Source organism: Acanthisitta chloris, unplaced genomic scaffold, assembly GCF_000695815.1.
Source record: "Acanthisitta chloris isolate BGI_N310 unplaced genomic scaffold, ASM69581v1 scaffold22208, whole genome shotgun sequence".
Lineage (NCBI taxonomy): Eukaryota > Metazoa > Chordata > Aves > Passeriformes > Acanthisittidae > Acanthisitta > Acanthisitta chloris.
Genome location: NW_008687933.1, coordinates 181,752 through 204,129, shown reverse-complemented (window position 1 = coordinate 204,129; position 22,378 = coordinate 181,752). Strand labels below are relative to the sequence as shown.

The following is a 22,378-nucleotide window of genomic DNA, read 5'->3' as shown; positions in this document are numbered from 1 at the left end:
AAAGAAAAATGGAAGACACTTAATTTGGTTTTGTGAGCTGGAATAAGATACTCTTCTTTTTCTACAACTGTTTTTCTTCTAGCTTTGAACATACAACAATTTTGTTTGTATTAAAGAAGATCAAAAATCCCAACCCAATCAAAGAAATTACCAAGCTTATAATTTTAATAATGACCTCAGATCAGGACATTAAGTTGGGAATTAATGATCAGTTAAGGTTAATGACTCAATGCCATGAGTCATTAAACTTCAAGAAAATGCTCTGTACTTTGATTGTTTTTGGTTTATTAAAGTTTGGTTGCAGAAGGTGCAAAGAAAAACGGTGTTTCCAAACACAAGGGGAACAAATATGAACAGAAAACAGAGGTATTGTTATCTGCCTCTTTCTGCAGTCCCAGCACAGCTACAAATGCCATTATCCTTGATTAGAGTTTTGTTAGTATGAGGACCAAAGCAGCAAAACCTTTCATAAGCATCTTTCTTTTCTTTCTTGTTTTGAAACAAATGAAGAACCTCAAAGGTTTGGCAGAGCACAGGTTAACACTTCGTTCTGTGAAGTTATTCCACATTGTTCCCTAAATAAGCAGTTATAGGATATTGCAGTAGTACTACACTATGATCTGTACATAAGAATACAAGCCTTTGGATATGCATTGTATGTAGCAGGTACATATTTGCATATAAGTGGGTAATAAGTATTTTTATTGTAATCCATATCTAATTTGTATGCTACTTATGCAGTCCAGGAGATGGAAAGTTGTGTTTATGAGTGTTTAACAGATAAGGAGTGCTTAAACCTGAAGCCCTCTATTTTTCCATACTGGACAGATGTAAGCTGCTACGATGGCATTTGCTCAACAATGTCTTAAAAAGAATTCTGAGTCCTTTCTGACATAAAGTAGTTTATTTAAAGTAAGGTGTCTTAGTGAGATTTTCACTTTAAATAGAATAAGGGTTAAATGATAACTTGACTTATCTTTTAAATGACAAAAAATAAAGAAATTGCAAGACCTTTTCACACATTAGATATGTATTGTCATTTATCATCTAGATATCAGGCTAGCAGTGCGAAGTAATAAAACATATCATCCAAAAATGTGCTATAGGTCTGAATCACTCTTTCATTCCACCTCCCAGCTAACTGTAGTATTAAATCAAACAAGCAGAACATTTCCTTAGGCAGCCATTGCCTTTTAATTTCCTGAAGAACCTTAAAATATCATTCATTACAAGTACTACACATATTTGGTTTTTAAAAGTCTCATAAATCAATAGCAGGCTGACTGTAATAATTATTACAAGTTAGTGCATAATTTTCGTGCTGAAGGCTGCATGCAGAACTTTAGCATATGCAAACGAGGCAATTCAAACTGTGTATAGATATTAATATGAAGAAGCAGGTAACGAGGTGCAGGCTATGAATTATGCATCAAGAGCGGCTGATCTTCAATGAGGAAAATGAATTCAGCATGTAATCTAATTAGTGATGGAAGTCTATTACATCTAACTGCAAAAGCAACCGTCCTTGAAACAAATTTATTTACAGTCCATGTTACCACTTGAAACAACTTTGAAATGATATGTAAGACAACAGCTTAATTGTAAAAATTTTTTTGTTTGTTTGTTTCAGTTCTAGACCTGGAAGGCCTCCTAAGAGGACTCAAAGTGTCACCTCCCCAGAGAATTCTCATATTATGCCACATTCTGTCCCAGGCCTAATGTCTCCTGGAATCATCCCGCCAACAGGTAGGATCTCTAGAAACACCTTCACATGGGCAATTGTTTGAATTCATGGCTTATATCCATTTGTTAATAAATCAACACTCTAGGAAACCTGCACCCAAATACCACAGAGGATTTCCCCTAATTTAACATTATTGCTACATAAGCGTATTGTATGTAATGGAAACTGTGGCAGCTCCGTGCTTTAAAATACAAATAACCGAAGAAATAATAATCCTTCATAATTTTCCCCTATTCTTTTTCTTTATAAACAAAAACCTTTCAAGGCATGAACTACCTATCATTAGACAATAATCTCCCTATTCATTTTTAATAGATCAGATATCTTCTGATTTTTTTGCTGCTTTGCTTCATTAGATAATGTCATCATGAATATAGTTGCCTGAAGAAACCAAGTTAGTTAAAATAACTCCATGCTGCACACATGTCTTTCTTAATTTTTCATCCTGAAATTCTATTTTTGATATGTCTCCTGAGGCCTTACACTAATGTAAAGTCCTCTAACAATCTGTTTTTCAAACTACTCTTTTCTTTTGAAAGTTACTGTAACATCTCCTAGCAGTGACTTGCTCTTAGACATAGTTAAACTAAGAAAAGCTGTGTTGCAGGGAGGATATAAACACAGTTACCTGAAGATGGAGGCGCCCAACAGTCAAGCTGTTGGTGGTGGTGCCACATTGCGTCTCTTCATGTTACAGATGAGTTACACTCTGGCATTTGCTTCAACAAAGTTAACCTGAGCTTTCGCTTCCCCAGTTGTTTCCAGCTTATTTGCATGGCTCAGTACCTAGCAGTGATTTTCTCAAAGGCAAAGGAAAGATAATAAACTAGACAGATCCAAACAGAGAGGAAGATTACTTGATCTTGAGGACTAGGTGGGTGGACGTTTGAGTACATGCCTGGTTAAGTATGAGCATGATCCTTGCCATGGTTTTGGTTGTAGACGACTAACATTCTCCCAAAAATGCTCAGTTCAGGAAACACCACATATCAGAAGCTGTTGTCAGTTTGGATGTGTCATGTCTGGAGGAAGGAGGAAATTGAAGAAAGTTCAGCTTAGTGGACAGAAGTGGGTCTGTGCCTCTTGGCCTTAGGCTCCAGAGCTGCTTTACATGCTGAGATAGACATGTAGCCAGAAATATTGTATTCAAAATTTACAGTTTGTTAAAAGACTAAATATCAGGAGGAGTGACATAATGAAGAGAAGTCAGGCAACAAAGACTGGTAGGCGAGAGGTGTAAAGTAAGGAGAGGGAAGGAAGCATGAGACTAAGAATGTAGGGAACCATGGAAAAGTGTCAGGCAAGTAGGACTCACAGTGATAGTCCGGGCAGGTGTGACCAGCAAAAAAAAACAGAATCAGGATTAAAATATTTTACAAAATAGAATTGATAGGATAAAATTTCTTACAGGAAATAGAGGGGATACAGAGTGAATGGAACGTGGGAATAATAGATGGGATCTGTATGGGGACAGAATGAAAGTTTTTTATAGAGCAGAAACATTCATGTTTATGAGAGAGAGAGATCAAAAATTGCAGAAGCAAAGAGAAATTATTTGGTAGAAGTAAGGCAGGAAAATATCAAAGAAAAACATGCATGTGAAAAGTAGAAAGGAGATGAAAGAAGTCAGAGACAAATAAGCAGGCCAAAAAATGGGAGACAGGAAAAGAAACCTTGTCAACAGTATCGTTTGGGGTTTTGTGTTACAGTTAATATCTAGGAGCAGTTTGCCTCTTGATTTTCTATTCTAAGAAAGCAGTTTAAAACCACAACTAATGCCTAAAGTATCCAATTCCTCTCTAGTCCTTTAAAGCTGGTCATAACAAGTTAACACTAAAAATATATGGTACTAAAAACACAGATCCAGTTTCTTAGAGTATCAGCCCACAAAATCAGATGCAGATCTTTTTTTAAATGATGATTAAAAAATTGAAGAAAATAATTCAAAATTAAAGAAAATAGGCATACATAAGATTGTCATTCATCAAATCTTTTTAGGATGGTAATGCTTTGTGAACCTCTTGCAAAGGAAAAAGGTTTAAAAGCAATCGCTATTAAGTTTGAACTGGTTCCACATTACATGGCTTACCACAGCAGAAGGGGTGGTATGATTTTTTCCCATTGTGATAGTGTTGAGTCTCAAACAGCACAAAAAATGCAAGCACTAGCACTGATAGAAGTAAGCTCTAGGATCTAGTGTTCCATGGGGTATGCACAGGTTCAGCAAAGATAAGGAACATCATGACAACAGCATGACATGACAATCATTCCAGCATTATAGACAGGCAAGCATAAGATTAGACTTACAGTCTCATCTTACGAGTTTGAAACAATAAACATTTCTGCATCTACATTGAATTTCCTGTTTTTCAATTTGTGTTAGTTGGTCAAACTGAGAAGAGTCTGGCTCCATCTTTGCTCTGTCCTCATCGGGTTCTATATGCATTAGTAAGATCCCTGCAGTCTTTTCCAGGCTGAACAGTCCCAGCTCTCCCAGCCTCTCTTGATATGTCGGATGTTCCAATTCATTAATCATCTTTGTGACCCTCAAGATGATTCTTTGTTTGAGAAGTTTGTGAAGTTTAAATTTCCTGTTAGGATTCAGCTCTAAGCAGAAAAAAAAAAAGGTGCCAGATTGTTAAGTGCTTCCGCCCCCTTCTCTCTCTTTTTTTTTTTTTTCTAACAACTTTTTAAGATTTCTGATTGATTTAATAATCTGAGTATAATAACTAAGTTTCCCTCCTGCCTACAAAAAAGTATAAGTGATCACACAAACAATTATGTGCTATTTAATGCTCTTTAAGTAACAGAGATCTGCAATTATTAGGTATATCTAGGATACACAACGCTATGATTTAATGCATGATTTTTACCTGAAAATTTTCCTTTTTCTGAAATGTGCTTCATAATACAGAAATATACATTTAAAGGTGGAATTCTTGGTTTCTAAAGGGACTGGTGCATGCATCGTTTATGTGTGCAAATAATATTGGTATAAAACTGTTTGGTGAGATTTCTGATGTATTTCAGGATTGTGTTAGGATTGTAGGAGGATAAGTTTGAGGAACCCTTGAAAATGTATTGTATCACTGATCCAGTCTGAAAACACATGCAGAGAATATTGCATCATCACTTAGAATGGACTCACTTTAGAGAAGTACTTTTGGGCTAGGAGAAGTATTGAGGGACTAACCTGAGATTTAGGGATGATATACAGAAAGAAAATAAAAGAGAAAAAGGTATAATATTCCAATTTTTTTTTTTAGGGTGCATAAATTGGAGAAGTGAGAATCACCTCTCAGGTGATATTCTGCCCATTTTATTACAAGATTCATAAATGTTGCCCACAGTTGCAGATCTATCCACTCTCTTTCATTTAGGTGCATTTACAGATTGTTCCAAACCTTATAGAAGACTGGTCAGCTCAGAAAAGATAGTCTTATGTTTATTAAAATAAATGTGGGAACTTTGAAGATGTGACAGAATGAAGAACATGTAATTACAGGAAGTGAAGAGCTTTGTGAATTGTCCAGAGAATTAAAATCTGCCTATGTTACAAATGATGTAGTCAGAAGAAAGAATTGGGTGTAGGTTCAGACAGGTGTACTGACTTTTCAGGCTTATCTAGATCACACCTTGAAACCCTTCCAAAACTAGATGGCTTGTCACAGTTAACTTTGATCTGCATAACTCTGTGTACTGCAGACTAAAGTCGAAACAGTAGATAATTGTAATTATTTGTGATTAATTGAAAAAGCAGTGCTGTAATTCTTGAGTGTGTGATATATATTGTGTTCTGTATTTTAATGTCTACAGTAGGCATATAACATACAAAATCATATTTCCATTTTTTCATACAAACTTTGAAAAGCAATTGTCTTAAATTTAATTTTTTTTTGCAATTATTCTTCAGTATTTTAGGTTTTAAAGCCAGTTTTAAAGTTCCTGACTTAATTCTTCTGCAGCTTGGCCTACTGAGTCTGTAATCTACAAAATTAGTAGTAACTACAATCTCTTGTACTTATTTCAGGATCTGCATCTTCCTCTGGAAGACAAAATGAGAATATAAGGTGCTTTTGAAATCACTGTCATAGGGCATGATAAGAATGCTCCTTCATATATCGATATATATCTATAGGTATAGATATATCTTTGTCAATTAAAAGAAGTCTTTTCAAAGCACCTTACATGTTGAATTTATTATGTTGCTTTTGCATTAAATTAATCTCAGTAGTTGGTGGTGTTGTTATTATTATTTTGGGCAGGTTTGATTTATGACAGGTACTTCTGTCCACATATTCCACATCTAATACCAGACTCTTCTTTTCCAGTATAAGGATATTAAGCTTCCTCTAAAATGTTTCACATGCATGAATTATAACTACTCTCCTGTATTCAACTCCTGTTCTTTCTCTTCTTAAGTAGTAATCTGAAGATGTAATTTCTAATCTCATCCCTATTTTTTCTCTGGCTGTTTACCTGAATCAAAAAGTATATTCCAACTTCCATCCTGTACAGAATCCTCTGAGCCACAAAGGAGTTTTATGGGGAGTTAGAGTAAGGAGAGAGTTGAAAGCTTTTGTATAGATTATTTCAGTTTGGAGGACTAATGTAGTTCACAGATGCAGCTATTGATGAAGTGTGGTACTGTTTTTCCTAAAGTAGAAGATGGAACTATTTGGTGTTTAAAGAATAATCACATAATTAAATAATTTCATTTTCTCTGGCTCACAGTTATTGATGTTACATTAGGCAGACTGAAAAAATGGCTAAAATATAATTATCATTGTTATTATATCCACATCATGTTGCCAAGAAACAAAATCTGTAGCTAGAAGTGTTTTCTCCTGATAGATTTAATCCTGTATACATCGTAAAGAATGTATTTAACTTAGTGAAATGAATAGAGTTGATTTCTTTGAGTATTCCATGGGCTAGAAATTATAAGTTGATGTTACGTACTTAGCAATTTTGAGAAGCAAGCCTATTATTCAGTTATTTATTTTATTCAGTGAGTGCCTTTTTTGATCTTGTGTTGGTTGAAAAGATGCACATCAATGAAACTGTGGCTATTGCTTATTTTAAAATGCATTCTATGTTAATACAGTGTTTTGATTATTTGTGTTTAATCATTTTTATCGTTAACATTGGTTTTGATTGGTGTTATAGGATGATACACTGTTTATCTGTTGTGGCTGAACTAACTTATTGTGAAAATAAGCAACAAAGTCCTGCTTTCAGAGTGATAAACTGTAACCTAATCCAAAGACTGAATCACATTACACAAACATTTTTGCACTTCATTAAGGAAGTAGTTGTTATAATTAATGTGAAAGCTTCTATCATGTTCACCAGTTGATATATCAGTGGGAAGATATATTGACCCAACTCTGTAAATATATTATTTCATAGTTTTAAAAATAACAATTAAGGTGTAATTCAGGCCACCTGTCCTCTCCTGAAAACAGTCATAATTTTGTCATATTATCATCCCTCTAAACAGCTAGCTATCTTCTACTGTATCACAAGGGGGTTTGCCACTAAAAAAGCATTTCTGGAAGTTCACTAGTTTTAGGTTCCAATGAGTCCCTTACATTTTTTGTTAAGAAGCTTTAATCAAGAAGAACTTGTACACTTTGCAGTATTATATCATATAACACTACATATATTCAAAACCTACAATATTCTGTTGGACAGCTGAAAGTCAGAGTCACCTACTGCAGGTTCACCCTGTGACTGTTGGGAGCCATCCCTGCATTGAACTGTTTCCAGAAATGCTCTCAGCTTTTTGGATATAAAGGGAGTGAGTTGGTTCACTTCAAAATAGACTGTGTGATTAAATATTTAAGCAGTAAGGTTAGTTATGTAGTTTGACACACTCGAGGTACTCAGGAAGGAACTGAGTGAAGTTGTCTTACAGCATAGTTATAAGCTAGTGAATCTTCTCTTCTGCTTGCATCTTGTGAGTACTCACATGGTATTAGGCTGTGATGTGCACAAATTTATTACCTTTCAGTGGAAAATCTGAGCTAAGAATTTTTTGGTTCTTCTTTGATCACAGAATAATTTTTCCTTCTGAAGTCTAAGGTGGTAATGGTATTGATTTGTGAATTTCCCCCTAAGAATGACATTTCTGCACCAGTTATAGAGGATCCCAGTTGAATGGCCATATTCTGTGAAGATGAATTATTACAAGATACTTGTTTAGCCTTGAACGGTATGTGATAGTTTTTTGCTAAGCCAGGGTAGATTTAAAATGATCATTAAAAAATGTTTCTGACTTTACAAGTAACCCTCAACCCAACTCCAGTTTCTTGTTTCAAATCATGGAAGTATATTTAACACCTTGGGGGAAAAAGACCCCCACTTTTCAAAACAATATTTAATTAACAGTATTTTATCATCAGGGTTTCCTGTAAAACAAGTAACACATAAGCTGAAACAAAATGTAAAAAATGCAAAACATCCACTCATGATACAAAAGAATGCAATTAAAATCTTATTCTTAAAGGCAGGTATGTAGCTAAGTTATCAATGACTAAATTTGGACTTGGTAATGGAAATATTTATACAGCTTTCTGAATTGCAACACACTATTATTTGTAACGGAAAATGTTATTGAAAAGATACATATTGCAGAATACACTGATTTTTTTCTCAAATTATTGAAATTGTAAGCTTATCCATTGTGGGTTATACTGAGATTGTCTTGTCGCTCAGATTTCAGGCAGAGTTTTTCAATAGAAAAACAGCAAAATAATCATGCTCCTATGTTTGCAGTTTTTCATGTAATAAACCTGGTGGGTTTTCACCTACTCTTGCTTTTCAGTGAGAATGTTTAGCCAAAATAGTTTGATACCCAGTCATTTAATTTCTAATTAGTTCAAAACTAACCTTTTACAGAGCAAACAATGCATTGCCATTTTAAACATCAAATACGGAATATTACTTTGTTAGACACTAGAAATGAGCCTGAGTGGCTGAATTTGGAATAATTCCTCAGACTTACAGACACGTTGGTCGCTTACCTGAATGATGGTGATTGCTGTAGCAGTCTGGTAAGATGGTGGTTCTTAGAGCAAACATAGCACGACCTGGTACAAAGCTCAGATTCATCACATTGCCAACTGTAGTTCTGTGTCATCACCATGAAGTGAAGTTCCTGAATGCTAGCAGGAATCCTAGCTGCTTTCATGTAGAATTAGACTACTTATGTCTTTGCAATACATGATCAATGAAGGGTGAATGATTTTTTTTCTCTTCATTTTATATTTGATGTGCAACCAGTGCTGCATACTGTATTCAGGAAAAAACAAAACAAAAACAAAACAACTTCAAATTTATGTATTCCAAAGTTATGGTCCAGGATTTCATCATCAGATATTTGGGGATTCTTTAAAGTACAGGAAAGAATGCAGCTTAATGTTTTTAACTTGGTTTGGGTTTTTTGGGGTGAAGACAGTGTCAAATTTCATTGTTGAATATAATCGTCTCTTGGTTAAGAACAATCTGTTTGCTGTGGAGTTTTACAGGTCTCATGCAAGGACTTAAATATGAAGGGAACATCCAGAAAATATGCAGGTAGCCCAAGTATTTTTGTTATATGATACAGGATGTAGGTGAACTCAGGAGTTTACTTAAGTAAATGGTAGTTTAATGAAAAGTATGCAAGCAAGCTTTATTGTATCTGGAGAGCTTTAGAAGACTACAACTCAAGTCAAAAAAAGATAACTAAGTACTATATTAATTGATTTTATTAATATTTGTTTTAAGTAATCTGTGTTTGATAACAGCTTGAAAGTGTCAAGCATCTAATGATCACATCATGTCTGACCTTTCAGGCAACAAGAATATTGAACACAAAATGAATGTAGTTTTACAAGGAGAACCAGTGACTGAGAGTCATCCTTATGACTTACAGCTCTAGTAACATTGCCTGCATGAATTGTGTGAGGCACAATAGCATACTATCAGAATTATAATGAATCCACTATCAGTTGTTCACAGTACTCTGTGTTGTTGCTGCTACTAATATTGTCCTATGTAATATATTGGAGCTATCATAAAGTACTCTTACTGGGAGGTTTTTGAAGAGGAAGGTTGTTCCGGTTCAAGTCCCAGGTTCAGGATTGGAAGGCAGATTGTTCAGACTTGATTCCAGATCATTTGCAAGTTGCTTAACATTTTTCTTCCTATTGGGAAATCAGAGAGTATTATGTCAGAGTCATGCTGTGATGTGAAGTATTGCAAACATAAACCAATCTATCAGTTAATGCTCATGGTGAAACTTCCCAGAGCTTGTGGTTTATGAAAACTTGAGCTGGTGGTCTGAGTTTCCATGCATTCGAGCTGCTGAGTTTGAAAACTTCATTTCACTTTCTTCTGGTTGAGAAGACTTCTCTTATTCCTTTAAGATGCAGAAAAAGGTAGATAAGTTGTTTGGTTGCTGTGTGCCTGAGGCAGCAATTGGACAGGCAGAGTGGGATGGAAAGCAGGGAAGCTAGGTTAAAAAATTGTGCGTGATGGAGAGAAAGAAAGAGAGAAAAGGGGAGGGAAGGGATAGAGGAGTTCCTTATTAGTTGGTATAACCAACTTATTTAACATAATACAAGCTAGTTTGTTTGCTGTTGGCTATTAATTCATTACTGTAGGGAGGTTACAAAGCTGCATTGATACAGCATTTGTATAATTGTTTTCAGGGATTGTCCTCTTTCCACAGGGTGTATACAGGAGCCTGCATTTTGCTTTTCTGAAATGTTTTTAGTTATGAATGTTTTACAAGTAACTTTTAAATCATCTTCTTTCAATGCAGTCTTAATTACAATGAGATACTGTGTTCAAGCTGTCAGGAAAGAATAAACTGATACTGCTACTAGTATTAGAGGCATGACTGGACATTTAGGAAAAAAATCTGAGATTGAGGAGAATGTTGCTGTTACTTCATGATGATGTTGGTCATCAGTTAATGGTGTATTAGTTTCTGACTGTGAAAACAGTAGCATACTAGGACTGGGTAGGCTGGGGAAAGGAAAACTGCACCTAGTCAAGACAAAATAATGTCACTGAGTCGTTTTGACTCATCAAAATCCATAGCAATAGTAAACAGACAGACGGTACTGACAAGTTCTGCTGAGAATTAAGGTTTTGTCAACATTACCCTTTCATTAGGTGGTGGCTAGGAATCAGATTGACATAGGGGAAGTAGAACAAGTTGCAAGGAGTGCTTTAAATAGGCAGATGCTTCTACTAAATTTCCTTTTCTCTGTATTCATTATGCTGTCTGCTATCAGAGGCACTGAGACCACACATATGGCTTGAACAATCCAATTGCCCTTATTAAGAGGCAAATGAATAGAATGGCATTGCTATCTGCAGATGCTTTTTAAAAAGAACGTTTCTGGCACTTAGAGAGGAAGTACAGAATTCTGGACATGAGGTAGTGTCAGCTCCCTATGCCAATAGCTTCCATTTGTGATTGCATCAGGTTACTGGAGCTACCTTGCTAGGAACCATAAAATCAAGGGTAGGATCTTAGATAAACCACATCACTACTGGAAAGGATGATGTCACTTTTATGTTTTGACAGCAAACTGATTCTTAAATTCATATCCTATGATGCATCAGTCAGAGACCTAGATGTAATTACTGTATTAGAATACTGACTCTGTAATGTCACTTAAGCTTGGACTTCAGATAGTGAGAGAAGTTGCTTAACACAGTGCAAACAATGTGTTTGCTCACAGGGATACCCAGTACCCTTGTTTAATAAATGTATATGAATATGGGACTAAAAGGTCTGTGTTACTTAGGCAATTTGATTGCCAGGTAGCTTACTACATCACAACAGTGCATTATTTTTGTAAGTACCAGAGTACCAACAAAAAGAAACCCCCCACAAACTAAGTGATTCTTAGTGCAGGTATATGAGAAGAGAAAGGTGGTTTCTTGTGAATCAGTACATTTGTTTTGAAAAGTATCTCATAATATTCTACTAGATTAACATTTCATTCAAGTGGAAGAAAACAGTAGTTCCTGTGCATTCAGTCCCTGTGTGACAAACCAATTCTTAAAGCAATGTTTTTCCTCTGTTGAAAGCTCAGATTATATTCAGCCTTTGAAGTCTCAGATATACAGATGCAGAACACATTGAGGATATCATACTCCTAAAGGTGACTGACAAAAAATATAGCACTTTTGCCTCTGTAGTATGTAACAATGTGAGATTCATGTTTATGGAATATGGAATAACTCATAATGAAATAGGATTTGGCTTGCCTTTTTCTTTTTTTTAATGCAGCCATAAAATGTAAATTACTTAGATTTCTCTTTAAATGTCTTCCTGCTATCATCCAGGCTAAAATTTTATATGGAAAGACTGTTGGGAGGAGCTGACATGTATATAGAACCAATATAAGTTACTATTATCATAGCAGAGCGTTCTTAAGTTAAATGAAAATCTCCCAAATGCTTACACACCAGGAAGATCTGGGCAAGAGATTCTACTATTGAAGCTACTATTCCTGTAAAGAATATGACTTTTATAGCTACATCTGTGCCAATAAATTACTAATAATAAATAAACTAGTTCAGAGCTGTTCCTCATCTTGGAGGGCAGACTTGCATCCTGCAGCTTACAACTGCAGGTCTGAAATCTTTTTCTTACTACAGTCTTTCCCAACCTAACTAAAAGAATTGGTCCATATCTTCTCCCATGGAAGAGTTCCTGGCCAGTTCTGTTTCTTGTACTGTCCATGGCCAATTACAGAACATGTTCTGTAGCTATACTGCAAAATCACTACTAGACTGAATATCTTACTTGTTGAGTTTCTAGTATGTTTTTTGTTTAAAGAAACGACAGGCAAAGTTCTTACGAAAGTTTTATCTTTATCTTTTATTAGACCAAGTGCCAAAACTTTACAGGCTTTTGGAACACAACATTTATGTCTGCTGAATGCTGTTAATCACTACTAAGATCTAAAAGCATCTGAAAGCAATTAAAAATGCTTATATGGAAGTTCTGTTTTCAGCAAAAGCAACTTGATTTCTCCACCTTCTGCTCAATAGCTGGATACCATTTGTCCATTGCATGTTAAAGATGATGACTTTTTTTCATTAAACTCTCTTTCAGATATCTTTTTTTTTTTTAATTCTTTAATTACTTGCTTCTCTGCGTAAGGAGAAAGCTCTTGATATTTGGAATTTACCTTTCCTCTTTTTCACTCCTGTTCTGAAGGCCTCAAATTAACTTTCTGATGAAGAAGAAAATAGATGTACCTCTCTGTGCACGAAAAGAAGCATTCAGTCCATACATGGAATAATTACAATATCCACATCCACTTAGAAATTTAAGGAATTGCTAGCTGGATTTGTACTTGGAAACAAATCTTTGACATTAATCTGGGATTTTTTGTGGAAAATTTAAGGTCATCTTGAGATCAGCAGTTATACCTGCATGCCTGGTAACTGCTACTTTCTGAGACTTTAAGTTGTGGATAGTAATTCACACAGTTTATCTTTTAACAGACTTCTCTCTGTATAATTTTCTCAAGTAAAATACTTGCTTTTGAATTATTTCGTAAGTGTTAATTGCCATCTTTATTGTGAATTTTTGTTGTTATTGTTATAATAATTTTGGGTTTTAAATTATAGTATTTTTGAATGTGTTTTATTTTGCATGTATTTATTTCTTTTCTTTAATCTTGCCTTATGTTGCCAGGAGTGAATTTGATGATATCAGTCAAAATATTAAGCTTGGTGTTGAGACAACTGTGTCGTCTCAAAATATCTTGAGTTCCAAGTCACGTGTTCTGAGGAATTATTTAATTTTTTTCTATGTGAACAGAATTTCATACAAGTGGTCTGGAATCTCACCTCTGTTAGTGACTTCTTGTTTTCAACTCTTCCCTGAAAACTGATAGAAAGACTGATAAAGAATATGTAATTCTTTACCCGTCCTAGTTTGAGGCATTTTTCTTAATGAGCACTGGAAATTTCACTGAGTCCAGATTACACAGATTTATCCTTGGCATGAATTTTGAAGTAATAAATGGTGGTTTGTAAACTCACAGAACTTGCTAAGAGTATTTTAATTTATCTTCCTTCCCTCTCCTTACTCAAACCTACTATTTTTAATACTGAGATTTATTTAATTAAACCTTTCATAATGGAAAGAAATTTTTTTGCAATGGGTAACAAAAAATGTAGAATAACAGTAAATATTAACAAGATTTTCCCTCGGATGTTTTCCCCTACCACTCATTTCAGATATTTAATTACCTCATCCTGTCTAGCTGACCAGGCAAGAGTTTCACATAACTTTCTTAGGCCAATGTACTTTGAAAGTTAAAAAAAGTACCAGGATTTTTTGTTAGAAATAATGATGTACCTTTTCCGAATTTTTATTTATTTTTCAGGCTGCATTTTTTATTAAGTAATCAAGTAAGTTAATAGATTCATTATGTAGCCCAGATTAAACTAGGGCATAGGCAAAACAGAAGGATATTTAATGTCGCCCTTATATAACTTGTAATCAAGTTGGGTGAAGGTTATTGCCAATGGATTTAACTTAATTTCTGTCTCACATCTTAGACTGTTTTAATTCAGTGTAACCACAGAAACTGTTTGGTCTGCCCTTGGAAAATCCTTTTATTCTTTGTGTAAAAAATTTGTGGTAAGTGTGGGGTTTTTTTGTTTCGCTGTGTAATTCAGAACTGTTTATATAACCTCTGAGATAACGTTGTCTTTTGGAGTTGTATCTGAATCTGCTTCATTGCTTCTTTCAGAATTATTCATGATCTAATTGTATTTGTTCACTTAACACAGATCCATCTGTGGCCTGCTCCCAGTAAAAGCCTCCTCGTTTCATCCTCAGTCATTACATCTCATGCATTGCTTAGCTCCATCTCACTTTTTGTATAGCATTGTTCCTATGGTTACTCACAGGGATTATTTCTACCAGAGTTTACTATATGGTTCTTTCACTTTTTATTTGTTGCTTTGGTATGGTTTCTGCTGCACTGTCTCTGTATTCAAAAATCACTTTATCTTGAATGACATGCTGTCTCCTAGATCTCAACATCTTTTTAAGAGATATGAAAAATTTTGGAGTTGATTATATCCTAATCAACATTTTGGAAAGGAGAGAAGGTATTGGAATCATGGTGTGTGGTATGATGCTTCCTCATGTCTCTGAATAGTCTTCATTAGGCAACTGATTTTTGCTCACTACACTGTCTTTTCAACAGAATATATATACACCTCTTCCTATGTTTCAAAACTTCATTTTGAAATTCATTTGAATTATTTTCCCTTTAATTTCCTTTCTAATTGACACTGTTATGTTTTCACCATACACAAAGTCAAAACACTGATGCTCACTTGAATTTCACTTTGTGGTTTTCCTATTACATCTAGAATTTGCATAAGAATTAGAAATTAGAATAGAATAGAATAGAATAGAATAGAATAGAATAGAATAGAATAGAATATTTCAATTGGAAATGACCTACAACAATCATATAGTCTAACTGCCTGACCACTTCAGGGCTGTTAAAAATTAAAGCATGTTGTGTAACTATATTTTGGCAAGATTATTAGAGTCAATTTAGGCGCCTTAATGATGTTGCTTCAAGCTTGACAGATTTATTATTTCTATTATTCTAGTAAATAGGTGAGGAATGCTATTACGTAATAATGTTCTTTTTAAGAAAAAAAAAAGTAAAACACTGACTGAAAGAAGCTGTAAATGATAAGGCATTTCCAGTACTAACGTTACTCATTATTTCTCCTAAAGGCTTCTTAAGTCCCTTTTGCCAACTATCTGATGAAAATATGAATTTGATTTCTTTCTCTTTTTTTTTTCTTCGCTTCCTCCTGCTTCCTAGCAGCTTCTAGGAAATTTTTCAGATGATGTAAGAGTTTGGAATTGCATTGGTTTTCTTTCATATACTATATACATCTTCTAGGAGAAACCTCACTGCCTGAGGCTACTTTATGAGAAATCTTTAGCTTTGTGTAACTTCCAAAAAAAAATAAAATTCAGGCCACTTTTGACAAATATATCTTCTCATGCTGTCTTTGTGTTTGTTTGCAATAACAAATTCTTGAAAAAATACCTGCTATATGAAGAGTCAGATTTTTGTCATAGCATGAAAATACTATATGGGGTGCATGGGGTCAAAAAGGACTGTTTACAGAGCCTATCCTGTTAAATATCATCTATAAAGAGAATTTTCACAGTTCTTTTAAAATTGAAATTCTGGTAAAAAAATTGCCATTATAATGATTTTTCTTTTTTTTTCTTAATATAAGTTTTCCATTTGGTATATAGAGCTGGAATTTTGTAATTCTTACAAGCATGCACAATGGGCATCTCTTTGATGCAGAGGCTTTCAGGATTCCACTCTCCATGTGTGGCTGTTACCATCTGCTTTTTTTCATGTGAAATATCCTGTGTAAGAGCACTTTATTTAGAGAGAGTGTGCTACTGAGAACAGACCTTTCTGGGCACAGATATTAAAACAGTTTCAGCCTGATCTGACAGCCAGAAGGAGATGGAGAGCTGGTAGATTTTCATAAATTCCTTTCAAAGTAGGAAATAATTTCAGCTGCTTCTCCCTTTTTGGTCTGCCACCACCTTCAAGAAGGTGGAATTAAGACACTATTTGCAATACAAAAGAGATTATTCCTTGTCATCCTGGATGCATCACTATTATAACATGACAAAAGAGTTCTGTTCCTAAATTGTAGCTCCCTGTAGTGTATGTACCATGTGAACATGCTAATTCAGGTATCTCAGTACTATGCTCCACTAAATGAAATAAATAGGCCCATAATCATCACTGAGTATCATCCCTTTAGGTTTACTCAAGTGAACAGAACTACATGAGTTTGTTTGAGATTCTCTGCATGCTCGGATGGATTAATATTTTCAAGTTTTTCTATGCAGCAATAAAAAGCACAGTGATGTGGTGGATTCTATATTATATGAAAGTGGGTGGGACATGTGCTGCTGTCCTACTCTGCAGCTGATTTCTACCTCTAATTCAGGACATGGCAATAACTTTTGGTACAAATCACTAAATGTCTTATTCAGTGGAGTTCCTACTAATAACCCTGTTACTGCTGGTGTGAGCCAGATTGTGTTCATAATCCAGCTGGGGAGGACTCAATCCAGTAGAAGCTTTGCATTCATTAGCAATATGTACTCTGACATTAAATCTAGGTTCTGATTAAAAGGTGAATGTTTATATTGTGAAATCAGTTTGCCTCCCTAATTCGATTTTAATAGGAAGTGAAAAACATGAAAAAAATTACTGGCAAAATATTTGGCAGAAACTGATAGATGGTCAGAGGACTAGTAGAATTCAAAGTAGATTTTATTCTGTCTTGTCCATCAGGGTCTGTTTTTAAAACTTTTGTGTAAAAATAGTCCTTGAAAGAAAAAAAGGAAATAGTTCTCTTCTTTAAAGAACAGTGCAATGCATGTATAATTTTGAGGTTTACTTTATTTTTATGAGTTTTTAATGACTAAAGTGTTTTAAACTTTTATAAAGCAGAGGTCTTAAATCAAGTAGGTAGAAAGGATGTTGAGGTAGTTTTGTAGTAGCTTTTTTTCTGAGCAGAAAACTAATTTTAAAGGAAATATGTGCATATTCCAAACCAGCAAATTAATTACATTTCCTTGGAAATGGCAAGCATACAGGTAAATGTATTCAGTATATTTTTACTGTCTCAGGAAAGAAACTAATTTTCCCTAGCTTCAGTCATCTGAGAAGTTAGCTATCAAGGAGGAGATTCATCTGCTAGTATGTCTAAAATGTAGCTGCTAAAATCTTAGCAAGTCATCTCCTCTCATGACCAGTGGAAAGTAGCAGACATCTCTAGAGAGTGATACATCTCAGCATAAAATAGGCCACATGAATCACCCTCTGGAAATGCCCATGTCTCTTCACTGAGTATAGGCAACCTAGATGAAGAGTTTGGACTGAATGATTAAATTTTAGAAGGTTAATTTAAAATTAGCTGGGTGGAACTGTCAATGTAGGTAAATTATTTTAAATGTGTGGATTCAAAACTGTGCCTGTACATTGTCCATTAAATGAATCTTTGGAAACAATTGATAAGTTTTAAAATATTTGAAGAAGCTTAGTGTGTTCTGGATATAGATAGAAAAAGAAATAAGATTTTTTTTTTTCATTTGTACAGCATGTTGTGTTTAAGATACATGCAATCTCCCATGCAGTCAAATCACATTTTAGTCAAGGACTGAAAGTTCTGATATCACTCTGGATTCACTGGGAATTGTGTCTGTTACTGAGTTTTGATAGCGGATTCATGGCATAGCATGTATGTACTTTAGTGCATTTAAAAGACTGATAAATCTCTCAAAACTGGAAAGTGCTGAGTTCCATCTTCCCTTACTGACTGTAAAATTGCATCTTTAAATACCTTATTTGGCACAATGTCTGTTTTTTCAGTGCTATATGGGAGAACTTTAATCTCAAAATACATAATATCCTGCAGTAATTTTCAGCATGTAGAAACACTGAAAGATCAGATGTGTCTAAGCTCTCTAGTCTGTACTAGTTTTCCACATCTAGTTTTATTTATTAAATATAGATGTAATTTTTCATATTGTTATCGAAACAAAAATGCTGATAATCCTAATATCCAGTTATATATGTTTAAAAGGATGAATGTTCAGTCTGATAGTAAATCTGGACACCTTAATTTTGCTAAAAGTTTATCATCCTTTTGTTTTTCTAATCTTTATTTTTTTCCGTAGACACCAGACTAAATTTGATTGCTTACCTATGAAAGGGAAAATTGATATTCATTTTCATGTAAGCAAGGATGTACCTATAAGCCGTAAAAAACCCTCACATATAGATGATCACTTAGACTACGGATTGCTTTTATTTTATTTTCTCAGTGTTTTGAGTCTCCTAATCCATATTTGCTTACTGTGTTTCAGAAGGGAATCAGATTGATTTTGTGGTACATTAATGTTTTATGCAATATTCCATAGAGAACATTAAATCAAAATAAAAGAAAAAGGTTGACCTCTAACACTTGCACCCATTTCTTATGTCAAACTGGAAGATGTTGAAAGCCTTATATGGTCGTAACCCTTCTATCTAACTGTGACCCTCCTTAACATTAAGCAGGTGACTCGATTAAACATAAATCAGGCATAAAATGCCCTGCATGAGGCAGCACAGTGAATCAAGCAAATTATCAAATGGCAAAACTCATTCTGTGCTCTGGGCAATGTAAGCTGCCAGCACTTATACATCAAAACTTCACTCAATGTAAGATTGATTTTATTTTATTTTGTTTATTTTAATTCCCTACAGCAAGCTGTGTTACTCGTGTAAAACGCTGTCTGCATCATTACATTCCTAAGAAATGCTTTTCTTGTTTAGCAAAGGCCAATTGAAATCTTAAGCAACGTAATCTGTCTAAGACTAGATATGCTGTGCTCTGTAGTGAGTTCTAGTGGAGCTGATATTTTGTGCAGTAATACCAAAACTTAAGCTGCTGTGGTAATATAGATTTTTTCTGTTTGTTTGTGTGTATACACACAGTATCAACTTTATCAAAAATATGAGCACCAAAGGGATAATGTTATAAAATTGAATCACCAGTAGCCATTGAAGATATTTTCCAGTTTCAGTTAAAATGCTGGGATTAAAGAGTGTAAGTCCAATCTTAAGGCAAGAATGAATTTTTATGTAAGATGATACATGTCTTCCTTTCACAGTTGCTTTTTATGCTGCCTTAAAACATGTCAAAATAATCCCCAGCAGAGGAGCCTAAAAGGAATGTCAGCTCTGTGGTTATGTAAATCGAATTGAGTGCTTTACAGCAGGTTTAAGATTTTTATAACTCAGGAGTTGTTAACAGCCAGCTGGTTTGTATCTGTTTTTTATGGTTATTCTTGTCATAGGCAGCCTCCACAATTTTTAATTATATTTTATGGTATGTGTTTTCCCTCCTCTTGAATCCCACAGCCACTCTTTGCTTCAAAAGATATTTTCCACTGGGAAGAGGAGAAGCATTGCTTTGGGACTCCATCATTAGAAATACTGTTGTATAATTACCTCCTGGTAACAACAGTGGAGTGTGAATCTCCATCACAGATCTTTAACTTGCTATGCCAGGATGGAAATCTGTAGTATTCTGCGCACCCGGTTAGGATGTGATGCCTGCAGCCCTTAACTCAGACTGTTGTCTTCCGCTTTTAAAGAACTGATTTACAGTTTTTATTGCATTCACAGTGCAAATTTCTCTTTGCTTCACACTTCAGGTTTGACCGCATGTTTCTGCTTTGCAGATTTAATAGTGTTCCATGTTCTGGATCACCACTAATTTTTGTAACATACATACTCAAAATTGCCATATTTTTAATTTTTTTTTAGTGATTGTAATAGTGATATTGGTCGAACATAATCTTTTCAATGTTTGTGTAGCAGTGTAGTTTCAAGACTGCAGTCTGATTCCCATCTGGAGTAGAAATAATTTAAAATATACTGAGCACTTTGTCGGAAAATAAAACACCGTTCCTGACAGCCTGAAAAGCCACTGCCTTATTTCTTGTTAGACTTCAAGAAGTTATGAAATATTTAGTTCTGTATAACTGTGAAGACATCACCAGAAACTGCATTCTTGAATGTTTTACAGCGTTTTGTGAGTGTCCTCCCTGCGCCAAAAGAAACGGACTGCTCTTTAATTGTCCTTAATGGTAGACCCTCCTATTGAAACACCTCCTCTCCTTGCAGATGTAATGATGTAAAGAGTGAGAGTCTTAAATAATTGATCACACGGAGAAAGCTGTTTGTTAGATGGTTAAAAGACTGTTAAGCTTGTCAACCGTAAGATAGCAAAAAGACTACTATAAGCCCTTTTTTTTTAGGTGATGTTGAGAAAATTAACGCTTGTTTTTAGTTAAAGTCTAAAAATAGTTGCAGTCAATCTCACTTGAAAATCCTATTTTGAAAGTGCAAAGGAAATAATATATGCTTTTGTGCTGTATTCCAAGAATTGATTTGTGTAATCCAGTTTCATTATTTTAACAGACTGAAATCAATAGAAGTATTATCATCATATCTAATATATTCAGACATTATGACTCTATAGATCTTCTTGTATTACACAATATTATATTTAAATTTGAATGTTAAGTGTTTATTTTGACCCACTTATGGTCTAATGCCTAATGTCAGCAGCTTCTGAACTTCAAATCTCTCTCTCTACTGCATTTGCTTTATATGAATTTCTAGAGCTACACAGGAGCATACCCTGTAACTAAACATAAATGTGTAGGGTAAATGCTTATTATCAGAATGGGTCTATCTGGTAGAATTTTTTAACAATTGTTAAAAAATATTATTTAAATATTTTTTAAAAATATAATTTGGTAGGAAATTGAAACATCCTCAAATTTAGTTTTAAAACTATGAGACTGCCAAAAATAAAGTTTGAATATTAGTGAAAATACACTGTTCTTTCCAAAATATATTTTTGACATTTTATTATATTTCCTTCAATTTCTTTTCTCAATATTAATCTTATTTAATACACTTGAGAATGAAGTTTCAGATAATAATAACAGAAATAAGGAAGATACGCTTATGAATGCATACGATAGGGTGCAATTAGTGCAGAAAGGACGTAGTAGGAATAGCCTATACTGAAACTATTATTAAGAGACCTATTATTTTTAAAAAACACATAGGTACATAGGTACATAGTATATTATTTTAAAAAAACACCACCAACTGCCCCCCAGAAAAGTCATAGACCTTTATATTTACCAGATTAGGCACATACAAAATGTTCCATGGTTTAGGAATTAGAGAAGCTACAGTTCATGGCTTCACCTCTCACTTACCCCAGGCCTGTATTTGCTAACCGTGACCTGCAAAATTAATCGTCATTTCTTTCTTCTCTAGGGCTGTGGAAGATAGTGTGTGCTGTTTAATGATATTTATTTGTTCAGGGTTCCAAAATATATCTACAGATGATACCCTGGAAACTAGAACTAATATATTGAATTTTTAATTACTTCTTGTAGCCATGGTTTAACAATTTGAAATAGAAATAATTGCATATTGAAAAAACTCTGCTTTAAGGCAGTACTGAGCTTGCCCTGAAGTCTATGTGTGGCTACCAATGAAGGTCTGAGAAAATGGGATGATACCTGCATATTTCAATTAGGTGGTAGAATTTCAAAGAGCATTCTTGGAGTATTAGTGTGTTGTATACAGTCCTTGACCAGCTTGGAACAATTTATTTGAACAAATGAAAATACACAGTTTTGATGTAGACTCTAGACTATGTTACACAGTTTCTATAGTTCTCAGATATTATACATTAAGGTATTTTAGAGGAACAAAGTCTGTGCCAGGATTGATTGAACCAATGCAACTGGAAAAATGCATCAACAGCTGAAGAGGCTGTTGTTCACATCAGGCTTTAATACATTAATTTAGGCTAGATGGACCATTGCATGAGAATTTTCCCCAATGTTGCTACTTCTCTGTTTAAAACAAACATTGATTTTCTCCTTTTGGGTGTGTGCACTTCTGGATTAGAAACAAAGTTGAGAATGTGCTTTTTCAACTCAAAATT

At 34.5% G+C, this 22,378-nt stretch overlaps 1 protein-coding gene across 1 annotated transcript in view; it reads left to right on the top strand.

Annotated features, from left to right (window-relative positions):
- Positions 1-1,630: 1,630 nt before the first annotated feature.
- DACH1 (dachshund family transcription factor 1) overlaps positions 1,631-22,378 on the top strand; it is a gene marked incomplete at both ends in the record, with an annotated part of 164,402 nt that continues 143,654 nt past the window's right edge. The window contains one exon of the mRNA XM_009080840.1: positions 1,631-1,746. Within this exon, the coding sequence (XP_009079088.1) occupies positions 1,631-1,746 (116 nt within the window). The remainder of the gene's footprint in view (positions 1,747-22,378) is intronic.